Below are 14359 nucleotides of genomic sequence, written 5' to 3'. Positions count from 1 at the left end.
TCCCTCAGGGCGGCTGTCCTGAGCCCAAGCACCGAGCTGGGGGCCCTTTCCTGGGAAGTTTGGGACGTTTTCTTCTGGACCGTTCGCACGTTGAGACAGAGACTATCCCCAACAGTAACGTCTGGGCAGACCTTGCTGTTGGGGGGTGTGTCCGTGGGAGACTCCATCTATTTACACCCTGTTGAAAGGCTGCTGGAACCTCATTAAACGGGTGTGCAGCCCCAGTCCCCAACACACGGCTGCCAGTTCGCCCCGAGCCGAGCGTTGGCTTTGTGCTGTGCAATGCTTTCTGAACACGCACCCGCAGACGGGCGCCCCCGGTGTGAGCGCCGAGAGCCCTTCCTCCTCGGGTTGGGTCGCTGCCCGGCCTTCGGTCACAGGCTCCCCACCCACAGGAGAGCTAAGGGCGGCTCTTTCCTTCAGAACGACGGCCATTTGATGTGAAGGACCCGTGTATGTGCATGCGTAAAACATCTTGTTTACCTGGGAGGGCGTGCGTGAACACGCCCGTAAGCTCTGGGGTCCCCACCCGGGTCCTTCACGCTGCTTTACGCTTTCAAGCACTTTGCACGTCAGAGTGCACATCTGCCCCGTGGGGTGGAGGAGGGAGAACCCAAGATTCTGTGTTTTAGGGACCTCCCCGCAACTCCCCTCAAATCCACGCGGGACTCAGGACTCACCCTAGACTCACTTATCCCTAGTCAAGGGCCCTATCCTGACCCCAAGGGGCCCCGGCTGCCATTTCCCGGAGTCGAGGTGTTCCAAGGTCGGGAACCTTGGACGGCGGCGTCTCTCTGAAGCAGGCCCTCGGCCCGCGCGCTGCCTGATGAGTTTACAAGGGCAGCCACCTAGCGCCGTGCTGACCGTGTGCGCTCGGAGCACGTCTGTCTCACAAATTCCGGTTGCACAGCGAGCGCGGGCCGCCGCTGCTGTGAGCTGGGAGGGTGTCTGCTCCGAGGTGCTCAGGGGGAACGCGCTCACCGTGTCGGCCTGATGAGAATTCATCCGAGACATGGGCCGTCCCGCTAGATGGGCGAGCGGAGGGCGGGAGGGAGAGCAAGGCCGGACGCTGTTTTCTCGGATTAGTGGGTTCTCATGCCCGTGTGCTTGGACACCCGCGGAGCCCCTGACGAGACCTGGAGGGCGGTGACCGCAGAGGTGCAGGCCGGCCAAGGCCCTCCGCTTTCCTCCCCCTAGAAACGGGCCCCCTGGGCTCTTTGGCCTCACTGACCTTTTCGCCTCTCCTGGTTTGCCCCCTGACTTAGCCCTTTCTCAGGGATCCGTTGAGTTTGACTATGAGGGCGCACGGCCTGTCGCTGAGCCCCCGCAGGGCTGGGGGGCTGGTGGAAGCCCCCCACGTGAATCCACTCCAGGCCTGGGAAGCCCCGTCCACCTCTGTGCCCTCACAGAGGGAGACCCAGAGGGCGCTGCCCCTGCACTGTTCTGTGGCCCCGGCTCTCCCTCCCCAGATGCTGGGCCACCAGGGCCGTGGTGGGTGTTCTGGTCCAGGGCTCTCACCCGGGGCGGAGTCTCCCCCAGGGACACCTGCAGACGTTTCTGAGCGCCACGGCTTGGAGGGGCTACTTCAGGGGCTACTGAGGGGCAGCGGTCTGCAAGCCTGCTCCACCCGCTACTTGCCCGGGCAGCCTCGCAACAAAGAACCATCCAGACCCCAAGGCGGCAGCGCTCAGGCCGGGAAGCCCTGGTCTTCTGTTCCCTGGCCTCGGACGGGCCATGAGCCTGTAGAACTTCAGGTCTGGCAGGGATCCGCCCGATTCTGTCTCCGCATCGTCTATCTGGTCGGGCGTGGGGAGGGAAGCTCACCTGGCCTGCTGGGCAAGGTGCTGGAGAGCAGGTGCCAGAGAGCCCCTCGAAATCGGGGTTTCAGGGTCCCTGGCCTCCCCTCTGTCCGGCAGCAGACTGCGGCCTGGGGTGGCGCCCGGGGCACAGGCTGAGCCCGCTCTGCACTCCCTGCGTCTGTCTGAGCCGGCCCTCCGGCTCAGCCCGCCAGGGCCTCTGCACGCAGGCTCAGAGCTGCCGGTTCTGAGCGGAGTTCTTGCCACAAGAGGGCAGCCGGCAGCACAAGGATCTGGCCTCAGGCTCAGCTGGCTCCCAGCGGGAGGCCAGCCTCTCTGGGGCCCCGCAGGCGCAGGCGGGAGGCCTGAGGCCGCCTGTGCAGTCAACAGGGCGGGCTCTGCACCTGGCCAGCAGGTGGGCCGTGGCCGCCAAGTCTGTCCCCGGGATGGAGCCGTTTCAGCTGGTCTGGCAGACTCGGACTGGTCCTGCCTGACAGTTCTTGCTCAGCATGAGGATGAGCCGCTTCCTCAGCCGACACACTGAGAGTGACGGGGTGGCTGGTGTTACCAGGTGGTAATTAATGCTATTAGATGCTGTTATAATAATGATCACGTATTAATAGTAGTACGTGGCTTCCCTGGTGGTTCAGATGTTAAAGCGTCTGCCTGCAATGCAGGAGACCTGGGTTCGATCCCTGGGTCAGGAAGAACCCCTGGAGAAGGAAATGGCAGCCCACTCCAGCATTCTTGCCTGGAAAATCCCATGGTCAGAGTAACGTGATAAGTTACAGTCCATGGGGTCACAAAGAGTCGGACATGACTAAGAGACTTCACTTCATTAATAGCAATAGAGACTGAAGACCGTCAGATGGAACACAGCCCTGCTTATTGAGTACCTGCTGTGTGCCAGGCAAAGACCCCAGGGCTTCCCAGCAGGGCTGGGGTGAGGATTGCCATCACCCCGACTTTCCAAGTGAACAAAAGTCTGGGGCCTCGTCAGAGGCTACAGAGGGGGCCTGAACCCGTCTGCCTGACTCTGGAGCCCGAAGCCAGAGAGGGGGGTGTTTCTGGAAGAGAACAGGCTCTGGGTGAAAGGGTGCCTGCCCAGGCCGCTCTCTGCCGTGAGACCAGGATGCTGAGGACTGCCTGCGGGGGCACTCAGCCTCCCGAGTGCCGGGGGCCAGGCCTGCTCTCAGCCTGGGCCCTGACTGCTCGCCCTCTCTGTCCACACAGGGGGCGGACGGCATCCGAGGTCTGAAGGGCACCAAGGGCGAGAAGGTGAGTGTCCCCACCTCCTCGCGGGGCCTGGCCGGGAGCCGGGAGGGCTGCCCTGGGGGCCGGAGTGACCACGGGCCACTGACATGGGAGCCCCCAGTTCCCTGACAGCAGCGGTGCGCACAGCTCCCCCGTGAACCTTGGGGCCTGGTGACTGAGTCGCCCCTGACTGCCTGCCCCTCCGCAGCCCGGCCTGGCCCAGAGTGTCTCCTGGCCGTCCTGCGAGGCCGTCAGTAGCGGCCCTGGCCCTCTTGAGGGTCTTCTGTCGGTCTCCCCCTCCTCAAATCCACCTGTCCCCTGCTTCGGGCCTGCGGTCATGCACACTCGAGGCAGATTCTGAGAAAGGGGCGCCGATAGAGCCGGCCCGGGGCGCCCAGTGAAGCCAGGCCCCCAGGACTGCAGCCTTCCTGCTGCGAGCCGGCCAGAGCCGCCGAAAGCAAAGGGTGAACAGGGACACAGCTCCCGAGGGCCGGGGCCGGCCACTCAGAGTCCTGACCCAGCGCGTCGGCCGTGGGGTGGGGCCCAGAGGCTTTGGTGTGGGGGGAGCCGGGCGGGGATTCTCTCCCCCACACTGAGGCTCTCTCTGGTCCCCCTGCAGGGTGAAGATGGCTTCCCGGGCTTCAAAGGAGACATGGGCATCAAGGGCGATCGGGTGAGTGTCGGGGGCAGGGAGGGGCCACAGGGCAGCCTCTCAGGACAGAGCTGAGGCCTCCGTGGAGGCTCCTGGCCACCAGCAGCAGCCGGCTCCTCCCCAGCTTTCAGCCTGGAGCTGCGGCAGCTGACACCTGGTCCCAGCCCCGCCTGCGGGGTCACCTGGCTCCTCTGGCCCGTATTCATCAGGGGGTCAGTGGGGACTTTTCCTTGCTGGCCAGTACCCCGGCCAGTGCTGCAGTCCACAGGGTCACAAAGCATCGGGTGCTTTGGGAGCAGCAGCCGTCCTGGTTTGCAGAGCGATGCTTCTGGGTCGTGAAGTGCGACAGGCGTCCGGGAAAGAGAAGGGGTTGCAGAAATGGCCCAGCTCACCAGGGAGGGTCGCATGCTGCCAGAGGCTGCTGGGGGGTCCCAGCAGGGCTGCACCTGGACAGGGGCCTGGGCTCCCTGACCCGCATCTGGGCCCCCAACCACCTCTTCAGCTGCTCTCCAGACCCCCGACAGCAGCCCCTGTGTTCTGGACCTTGGGCCGGCCTGTCCGAGGCTGCAACAGCCTGGCTGGTTTTTAGTGAATATCTTGCCTCGGCTCCAGGGGAGCAGGCTGGGGTGTGTCACACTGCTGGTGCCCACAGAAACCAGTGGCAGAGTCTCCATGGAAAGGAGGGTGACCCAGGTGATGCTGGGGCGGAGGCTGGGCTGGCGGGCCAGCTGCCTGCGGCTGTGGGGACACCCTGGAGAACTCCCAGAGAGTCCAGAAGGAGCGGAGCCCTGCACCCCCGGAGGGCCCGCCAAGGCAGCAGCTGTATCCACACCTGGACGGACGTCATCCTCGGGAATGAGGCTGCCATGTGGCTGGCCGCCCGGATTGTCCCCCACAGATCGGGCCTGCGGGTGCCGTTCCAGAATCCGCCAGAACCAGAGGGCCTGTGGCTCGGTGCTTTGTCCCGTGCTGGACGGCAGATGGGATCCGGGCCTCCATTAGAAGGAGGGGAAGAAAAGAGAGGTGTTCATATCTCAGTCCTGTCCCAGTGACAGTGCTGCCGAAGACAGCCCTTCTAGAATTTTCTCTACGGTGATGGCTCCCCACATCTGAGGGGCCTCTCGCTGTCTGGCTGGTGAAAGCCCCCTTTATCTTCTTTTCCAGCAACATGAGGCACACATTTTCCCAAGCCATCCCCCAGTCACTCCGTGCCCTGGGCTCGCCTCTGGCTGAGGATGGACGGGGGGCCGGGAGGGGGCCTCTTCCATCGTAATTTCTCCCGGAGAGGCATTTCTGCCGACGCTTGGCATTTCCTAATTTCCTGAGGGCTCAGTAAACACGGGAAGGATTCTCGGGTTGAGTGAGCAAAGCGCTTCTTAGGGACAGCGCGTCCTCGTCCTGCGGAGCTTGGAGCCGAGGAACGAGAGAGCTGTTGGCTGGCTTTATTCCCGCAACGCACGTTTCTAAGGGGGGCTTGCACAGCTGTCCCACAGCTGCTCCTGGACATCGGGGATCAGAGGAGGGCCCACGCAGACAGCAAGGCCAGGCGGACACTCCGCGGCCAGGCCGGGCCCCCGCTGCCGCCCTTTCTTGGCTCCCAAGGCCCCCTTCCTGGTGACTCGGGCCTCCCCGCCTGTACCTGGCAGAGCCGGTGAGGTGGCATTTTGCCCTTCTGTCTCTGGACACAGCCTGTGGGTCTCCCGTGGGTGCTGACCCTCAGGCTACAGTCTGACTGATCTCCTGGGCCATTCCGGGACTTCCCAGGGCTTCGGGAAGAGAAGGCGGCTGCCCCCGCCATCCACCCCCTGCCCGATGGGGAAATAGCAGGTCAGAGCTCCTAGTTCAGCCAGGAGGTGCTTGACCGAAGGCCACTGGGAAGACGGGGCCATGGGCCCGAGAGTGGGCGCCGCGGTCTTCCGGGGCTGGGACAGGGCTGGATCTGCTTGAGCCAGGCCAGCGACTCTTGCCACCCACCCTCGCTCCCAGACGGTGGGGGGACCCCCGTGGACTGCAGTCTGTGGGCGACGCCCTCACCCCCTCCTTCTTACCTGCAGGGGGAGATCGGCCCACCTGGTCCCAGAGGGGAGGACGGTCCCGAAGGTCCCAAGGGACGAGGCGGTCCGAACGGCGACCCTGGTCCTCTGGGACCCCCTGGGGAGAAGGTACGTGACGCGGGCCCTCCCGAAGGCCTGGGGCGTCCAGGCGGCGGGTCGGGCAGGCAGAGCCCCCGTGGGGCCGGTGTGCATCCTGACAGGGTGCTGGCCTGCTGGGCCACCGCACCCGTGCCTGGGGGCGCTCCCTAAGCTCAGGGCTGGGAGCAGGGTCTCCTGACAGCTGCTCTTAAACCTGAGGGGGCCGCCCTCCTCGTCTTGCTCCCCCACCCCCTTTCCTAGCCCCTGCACAGGAACCGGCTCACCAGTAGCCCAAACACCCCGCCCTGTCCGGCCCCAAGGCTGGGACGCTTCGACAGAAGGATTGAGCAAAACCCCACAGACAGAGAGCGCTTTTCCTGTACATGGGGCATCAGCCTCCACCCGTTGGCTTTAGCAGGGGTGTCCATTCCTGCTCGAGGGGCCTTGCTCCAAACCAGGGAGGGATGCTGGGGGAGGAAAGGCAGGCTCTCTCTGAAGGCACCCTGCTCCAGGTCCCCTGCCGACACACGCCGGCTTCCTCTCTGTTCCAAGCAGGGCCGGCCGGCTCGTGACGTACCTCTTTCTCTCCGCAGGGCAAACTCGGAGTCCCAGGACTGCCAGGCTACCCAGGAAGACAGGGGCCAAAGGTAACGTGCAACCTGGTGAGGTCTGACCGCTGGCGTCTCGCCAGCCTGCACACTATCACCCCCCTGCCCCGCCCTGCGTAGCTGCTACGACAAAGCAGAAGGTCACGGTGGCCGTGTCCCGGGTCTGCCCCACTCAGCCTTCTGTGGGGACTTGGCTGAGTGAGAAGGAGGGCCTGGGAGAATTAGGTGAGCCTTTCAGAGAGGCAGATCCTGAGCTGCACCTCCGAGTCCTTAGCCCCTATGGCCTCTCAGGGACTTTGTGTACCGGTTTCTCCACCCCCAGAGCTGTGTACCTCCCGCAGAGTTAATTCTCCTTGGAAATTCAGAGGTTATTTGCTCGTAACTGAGCGTAAAAGAAAGATGAAAACTTTCTTAGAGGAAATCATGCTTTGCGTTATGTGAAACAGCTCCTTGAGGCTTCGCAAATCACTTACACCGTTTTTCCTGTCTCACCTTTTATTATTCATGGTTCTTCCTTAAAAAATTGCCAGCTGCCTGCACTAGAGATGTAATTAACAGCAAAAGCTAACTCACGGATCTGTCGGGTAGGTGTCTGCATCCTGCCCTCCTCCGGCTACAAGCCTCCGGACGCCCTCCTTGTTAGCAGAGGCAGGGCCCGCGGGCTGGGCCGCAGCCCTAGATGTCCCCGTGCGGCTGATGGCAGTGTCCACAGCCGTCCTCCCTGGGGAAGGGCAACCTCCCCCTCTTGGCGGGTGAGCCCACAGCCGTCCCTCGGGGGGGAACCATCTGCCATGAGATAGTTCCACTTCGTGTCGGTTAGCGATGTGCCCACTGACTGCAGTGCCGGCCGCTGTACTTGTGTGAAGAGACCCTGATGGACACGTTTTCTCTCCTGAAATGCGTGTCCGTTTGGCGGGGGTGAAGGGAAAGAGAGGAGGAGTTTGGGAGAGACGAGGTGGGGGGTATAGATCAAGTTCAGGCAGCTTTTCATGAAGGCAGAAGGAGAACCTTGAAGCTGCTTGAAGTCTGGACGGTCCTGGGGTGGTGATCCCGCTCCTGAGCTGAGAGCCGTGACGCCAGCATCCCTGGTTTTCCCGCCACAAAGCTCGGCCCAGTCTTCTCTTTGAATCAGCAGGCAGGCACACGGGGGGTTGGCCAAGCTGAAGCCCCTTGGCAGAGGCAGCATCAGTAAACTTGTCCTGGGCTAAGTACACGTTCAGGTCAGGATTTTAAGTCCGGTGGAGAGTAGAGACGGACTCAGCAAATGTTGTAGACAGTGTCACCGGGAGCTCACATAGTAGGTGTTTGGATATTTATTCAGCCAAAGCTCCTAAGTGCTTGCTGCCTGTGTGCACCTTGCGAAGTCCCAGAGTTGAAGGGGCCCTGCGGCGCCATGCTTGGTGCTTGAGCTTGCACTCAGTTCTGACTTTATGGGCTGCCGCGCTTTATTCAGAGGCGCTGTGAGAGGGTACAACGCGACAACGAGGTGCGAAAACAAATGTCGCAAGTGTGAGAGTCACACGCCGCCCCAGCAGCCTGGGTGGCACCCGCGCTTTTCTTCCCCAGCACCGGTGTTCTGCAGACATGGGTGTGTGAGAGGAGCGTGTGGACAGAGGGAGGAAGGGGAAGCGTGGTTAAGAGTCCGTTCTGATTTTTATATTTGGAGTCTGTGAGATGCTCAGGAAATACCGAGGTGGTGGGTGGTGGGTGGGTAGGTGGTATATGGGTGAATGAGTGGATGGATGGATGGGGGGTGGGGAGGTGGGTGGATGATGGATGTGGATGGGTGGATGGAGGTGGGTAGGTGGTATATGGGTGAATGGGTGAATGGTGGATGGATGGATGGACGGTGGGTGGATGGGGGCGTGGTGGACGGTCAGTGGATGGGGAGTATGGGGGGGTTGGGTGTGGATGGATGGATGGATGGTGGATGGGGGGTGGGGGGTGGGGGGTGGATGGATGGATGGATGGTGGATGGGGGGTGGGTAGGTGGTATATGGGTGAATGAGTGGATGGATGGATGATGGATGGGTAAGTGGGTGGATGGATGGACGGGGGGTGGATGGGGGCGTGGTGGACGGTGGGTGGCTGGGTGGCGAGTCGGGGTGGGTGGGGAGTCTGACCCGGGGCTGAGGACTCCGGCAGGCTCGTCCTCCAGCTGGCCCAGCACACAGCTCGTCCCTGGCCAGTCTCTGACGCTTCTTCCCTCGTGAACTCTCTTCCAGGGTTCTATCGGATTTCCTGGATTTCCTGGCGCCAACGGAGAAAAGGGCGGCAGGGTAAGGACCGCCTGGTCTCTGCCCAGGCAGTTTGTCTGCGGCCCCGGTGTTAGCGAGTCTGTTCTCCAGTACACCCTGTTTATTTCTCACCCACTTTGCTGCCAGAACTGCTTTCCGGAGCAGCTGACCTTAAGTCTTTACACTGCGCACTGGTGGCTCTCGGGTCGCTGGGCCGGGCGGGAGTGCGGTAGGTCAGGCAGCCGGCCAGAGGGGGAGGTGTGAGGAGGACAGCGCTTTCTCACACTTGCCACGATCGCAGCAGCTCTCGGGTCACTGGCGAAACCCAGACTCTCCTCTTGCAGCCCAAGTGACTCATTTTAAAAGGCGGGGAGAGGCCCTTGCTCTGTGCTGACGTCTCAGGGAGCCCCTCGTCCAGGGTCCAGGCGCACCCCTCCTCTTCCTGGGCTGCCGCCGTCACTGGACACCCTCCGGAGGGCAGCAGGCCTGGTTTCCCTCCATTGTCATGGAGTGTGAAGGTGATCCGAGGGCCCAGGGCCGTCCCCCCAGCCTCCCCGGCCCAGGCCCTCCAGTGGGAACTGCCCTTAGCGGCGTCACGCGAGGCATCCTGAGCACTGCTCCCGGCTGAACGGGATCAAAAGGTCCGCTTGGGCCTTCGGACGCAAGGCTGCTTGTCCACAGGCGTCTGGGTGTGCAGAGCAGGCCTGGGTGGGTCCTCCCTGCCCAGACGGACGGGCTGCCCCCGTTAAGTGCTCACTCCAATGACCGTTACTGTCTTTGAGCTGAGACAGTGCGATCTCTGGAAAGCACGGGGGAAGACCTAAAGCCGTCCGTAATCCGCGTAGATGGCCGTGTTTGCCAGATTCAGGAAGAGAAGACGGGGCTTCCTGAGGGCAGGCTGACCGCGCGATACAGGGGCCACGGCCTGTCTGGGTGAATCGGTGTCTAGCCGCGTCTGCACGTCTGTCTGTATCTGCGTGTTCGTATCACGTGTGTATTGTGTCCTTGCTACGCACCTGGGTGTTGCTATCTGTGTCGCGCCCGTGTCTGTGTCTGCACTTACATCTGTCCCTGTGTCTATCACCCACCTGCCTACCCGTCTGTCTCGTTCTTCCTGGTGGGGACGGCCTAACTAGCATCTTGGGGAAAGGCGGTCACTCGTGGAAAGTAGTAGTCCAGGGTCTGTAAAAGCAGAGGAACCTCAGAGCCGCAGAGCAGGCAGCCCCGGTGCTGGAGAACAGGGCCTTCCACACCACGTTGCCGAGAGAATCCCCGGGAGGGGCCATGACGGCTACTGGAGGCCTGTGATGTGACCACCACCCCTTTGCATGGAGGAGCCGGGCTGGGGATGCCGCGGAGGCCTGGCTGTGGCCCCGGGACTGGCACTCTGCTCCAAGCCCTGCTCCCTTCTTCCGCCCCTCAGCCACTCCACCCCCGAGCTGAGAAGGCCGGGCAGGTGCCTGGACGCCCCCGGCCCCCACAGGCCGTTGTTCCAGGGCATCGGCACGCGGGTCACCGCGGTCATCACTGCGAATGGGTGTTTGGAAAGCAGAGAGGCCTGGGACCGGGGACTCGCTCCTGGTCTGAGAGTCCGACTTGGTTCCCGGGACCTGAAGCCTGGACACCTCGAGGAAACCGTCTGCTTTGGGGCTTATGCAGATGCGTCTGAGGGCTGGGCTACTGGGCGTGACAGGTGGCGTGTGTGCTGACATGCGTATGCCCCCGTGTGTGGGCTGCCTGAGAGCCGGCAGGTCTTCCGTCCACCTCATCCTGGCCTCTCTGGAGGGGCTGGCTGGGCCGGCGGACCGCTGGCCGGGAGGTCCACGTACAGCTGGCTGTCACGTGACCATTGATGGCTTGTCCCTATCGCTGGCCTGCACCCCGGGCCCAGGCAGGGTCCCCACCGGACCGGCTTGGGAAGAGCCAGCCCCTTAGCAGCACCACCTGTAACCCGAAGCTTCCATCTCCAGCTTAGGGCATCTCGACTTTAGCGAGGCCAGTTCTGGGAGGGCCCCTGCCTCCCCTGCAAAGCCATGCTGACAGGCACTTATGGGAGGCTTGCTGAGGGGGCCGTGGGTGGGGCATCTTCTGTCCAGCGGCCTCCGCCGCCAGGATGCAGACTCTGGCTCCGTCTACGAGCAAACAAACCTGGTAAGGCTGGTGCCACCTGGGAGGCCGACGGGCTCCGAGGCTGAGGCTGGGCAGTTTGTTTAGGTTGGAACCGAGAGCTGGTCAGGCTGCAAGATCAGAACCGTGATCCAGGTCGTGCTGTGGATGGAGGCTTGGCATGAGCTGACGTGCCAGCTGGACTCACCCACAGACGCCAGGAAGTCACCCAGGGGTGAGCCTCAGTGTCTCGCTGGCGGGAGCCCATCAGTTGAAGAAAGCAGATGTTTCATTAATTCTCGTCGGCAAATATTTATTTGAAGCCAAGAGATACTGCCGCCTAATGAAAGCATCGAGACCAGCGTGCATTGTTAAAAGCTTCATAATTACCTCATCATCATAAACGGTTTTATTAAATTCCTTTCAAAACGGGAGGCTCTGGAAAGCAGTTTTGATTCTGGCAGCAAATGAGTGAAAGATGGTGAGAGGAGATGTATTAGGTGGTCCTTAGCAATGCAGATCCATCTTGGGCTTTGTTGTTAGAAACCGGGGAAAAAAAATAATTCCGGAAGATGAATGGAGAAGCAGCGGAGATGTAGGGCCACGATCAATCCATTACTCGCACACGCCGTAGGTAAACTGCACTTACCGCTATTACGTCTTTGCTTTGGGGAAAAAAAATTGCAGTGCATTTGTTTTCCGTGGTTTGGAAAATGCAGAACAACAGAGAGAAGGAGTCTAAATTCTATTAGAAGAGAAGCAAATGACTCTTGGATATATGATTTATATATTAAATTGCAAGTTTGTTTGTCTGCAGAGCCTGTTGAAAATTTAATGGCTAATATCCTTAACTGTAGCGGAAGTAAATTATGTATGAAAGGGGCTGACTTTCTCCTCTTGTAGTGATGATGCCTCCCTACCTCCAGTGCTGTGAGAGATGAAGAGGGAAGGTTGGGTGGGGGAGGGAAGGGGCGGGGAGTGGATGTTTTGAGGGGACGAAACCAGAGAAGCGTGGTGAACATCCCTCGGGCGGCAGAGGGAGCTGGGTTTCAGAAGGCCCTCGTGCAGAGGCGTGAGGCTGGGTGCATTGCCCGAGAGGTGCGTCCTGCCACCCTGAGACGTCTCCCTTTAAAGCCAAGATGAGGGGGTGGGCCTTTCTAGCTTGACTTCCAGTGGTCTCTGCATCACCCATGCAGGGCAGGCGTGCTGCGTGACCGACTGACACCCTTCTCTGATTGCAGGGCACCCCTGGGAAGCCGGGACCGCGGGGGCAGCGAGGCCCGACGGTAACCCTGGGCGGCCTCCAGACTGGGCGCGGGTGGTGGGGTGCCTGCCTGGTGGGAGTGGGGATGAAGGCATCGTGCACGCAGGGTTGGGGCCCACCTGTCTTCTCTTCCGTTTGTCCAGGGCCCACGAGGTGAAAGAGGCCCACGGGGCATAACCGGGAAGCCTGGCCCCAAGGTGCGTGTGCCGTCTCCTCTGTGGCCCCGGCCTGACCCCGAGTTCTTGGTGCTGTCCACCCCCACAGAGGGGGCCCCACGGCCTTCTCCACTGTAAAAATAAAAGAGTGAAAGAAGATTTCTTGGGGGTATTTAAGAAGGAGCTGGTTGAGTTAGGTGAGGTCGAATCAGAGGCCACCTGGGGCCACCGCAGTGTGGAGGTCAGGCCCATCCAGGCTTTGGACCAGTGTCCCCCAGCTCTGATGGGGAGGCCTCGCTTCTTTTCTTCGAGAGGGCTTTGGAAGAGACATCTTGCCGGGTCTCTAAAGAAAGTTCTTTCCTCCCCTGCGAGAGTCCAGGCCCACCTCTAAGGCCTCTTCTCCCACCCTGAGGCCTTGACACCAACTCCTCCAATCGGCGTAGAAGCAGTCGTTGGCCAGGAAGCAGGCCCGTCCTCTCCTGCCCTGTGCAGGGCGTGATTCCAGCGCACTTTGCTGCTAAGGAGATGGGCCCGCAGCTGGTGGAGGTGGCGAGCCAGGCAGGGGCAGAGCGGGCTGGGGGTTGCCCGAGTCCCTCTGTGACGAGCTCTGGGCCCAGTCGCGCCCCCAGAGGCTGACTGCATGCTCAGCTGCCGCGGGCTCCTGGGTGGGCCCTGGGACGCAGCCTGCGTCCCGTCTTCTCGTGAGCTTTGGCCCCTGGGGGGAGCCTGGCCCTTGTCCCAGCGCAGCAGCACGTCCTCCTGGGAGTGTCTCAGCCCCAGCGAGGCTGGCTCTGTGCCGGGTGTGTGTGCAGAGGCGAGGACCGCCCAAGGCTAGTGTGCTCTGCTCCGTGCAGAGGCGGGGTGACTCCAGAGGGCACAGGGGCGCTAGGCGATTCTGCACCTGTGATGACATCATGGGCCAGGGTCTTTTCATCAAAAATAGTTATGACAGGAATGGTAATACTAAGCTTTTCTTGCTCTTTCCCTGCCTTCCCAGGGCAACTCTGGAGGCGATGGCCCGGCTGGCCCTCCCGGTGAACGGGTAAGCACCTGGACACGCCCAGGAACACCCCCAGGAACATCTGCAGGGGAGCTGCCTTCCCTCAGCGGCCCCCAGCGTTGCTTCCTGGGTGGGCAGGGAGCCAGCCTTCGACTCTGGCGAAGGAGGGTGGTTCCTAAAATCCAGAGGTGTCTTGGGGGTGGCCTTCACTGGGAGTAAAGTCTTTGCTGTTGGTTGGAGGTGATGACCCCATCTGCTTGGCCCTGGCCTTGGGGCTTGGGGTGGGGGGTGGCTGAGATGTCAGGAAATCGAGTCCTGGGCCCCACGCTGCCCTGAGGGGCCTTCTTGTGCGCCGGGACATCCTTTTCACATCGGCGAGGGCAGGGCTGCAAAAAGCTTCTCGAAAGTCGTGGGGGGCAGGGTGGCCGTGCCTGTGCTCAGAGGTCTGATGGTGGGGCTGCCGGGCCCACGTGCTGGGGAGATGCCTGTCCTCATACCAGCTCTTGTCTGTCCCCAGGGACCCAACGGACCCCAAGGACCCACGGGGTTCCCTGGACCAAAGGGCCCCCCGGTGAGTACCACATGTTCCCTGTGGGGCCGGCCTAGGGTGTCCCGGAGACGCTGGTCCTTCCCCACGGCTCCAGCCTCCAGGCAGCAGGCTCAGGGGAGGGGGGCCAGCCCAGGAGCTCTGGCTGGGGGTGCAGTTTGGGGCGCACGGACCCCTCTGACATCAGACCATCATGACTGTCCAGTTGGCCCTGGGTTAGGGTGGTAGTGCTCTCACAACAAATGGCCGCAAGCCCAGCCCCATAAAACCACAGAGACGTGTTCTCTCCTGAACTCCCGGGGCCGGGGCCCGATTTCTGCCCGGGAGGCCTCTCCCAGCCCCCAGCCCCGCTGGGCTCGTGGACCCTCAGCCCCCCTCCGCCTGCATCTTCGCCTGGCCTTCTCCTCTCTCCTCTGTCTCACATTCTCTGTCTCTACCCTGGATGAGGGCCCAGCCTAACCCAGCCAGACCTCACCTTGACCTGATCCCGTCTGCGGAGACCCTGTTCCCAAATGAGGCCAGGGTCGCAGCCTCAGGGGGTTAGGACCTCAGCCTGTTTTTCCTGGTGGTGTTGGGGAGGGGCACAGCTCAGCTCGCAGCAGAGAACA

At 61.9% G+C, this 14359-nt stretch overlaps 1 protein-coding gene across 2 annotated transcripts in view; it reads left to right on the top strand.

The window, feature by feature from the left end:
- Nucleotides 1–14359, top strand: part of COL5A1 (collagen type V alpha 1 chain) — a 139281-nt gene that overhangs the window by 84908 nt on the left and 40014 nt on the right. For both annotated transcript variants that reach the window (XM_027966118.2, XM_027966117.2), the window contains exons 28-36: nucleotides 3030–3074; nucleotides 3670–3723; nucleotides 5757–5864; nucleotides 6428–6481; nucleotides 8668–8721; nucleotides 12027–12071; nucleotides 12193–12246; nucleotides 13202–13246; nucleotides 13722–13775. In XM_027966118.2, coding sequence (XP_027821919.2) covers nucleotides 3030–3074; nucleotides 3670–3723; nucleotides 5757–5864; nucleotides 6428–6481; nucleotides 8668–8721; nucleotides 12027–12071; nucleotides 12193–12246; nucleotides 13202–13246; nucleotides 13722–13775 — 513 coding nt within the window. The remainder of the gene's footprint in view (nucleotides 1–3029; nucleotides 3075–3669; nucleotides 3724–5756; nucleotides 5865–6427; nucleotides 6482–8667; nucleotides 8722–12026; nucleotides 12072–12192; nucleotides 12247–13201; nucleotides 13247–13721; nucleotides 13776–14359) is intronic.

This window comes from Ovis aries, chromosome 3 (genome assembly GCF_016772045.2).
Source record: "Ovis aries strain OAR_USU_Benz2616 breed Rambouillet chromosome 3, ARS-UI_Ramb_v3.0, whole genome shotgun sequence".
NCBI lineage: Eukaryota > Metazoa > Chordata > Mammalia > Artiodactyla > Bovidae > Ovis > Ovis aries.
The sequence above is the reverse complement of the archived record's forward strand: the minus strand, read 5'-3'. Positions and strand labels throughout refer to the sequence as shown.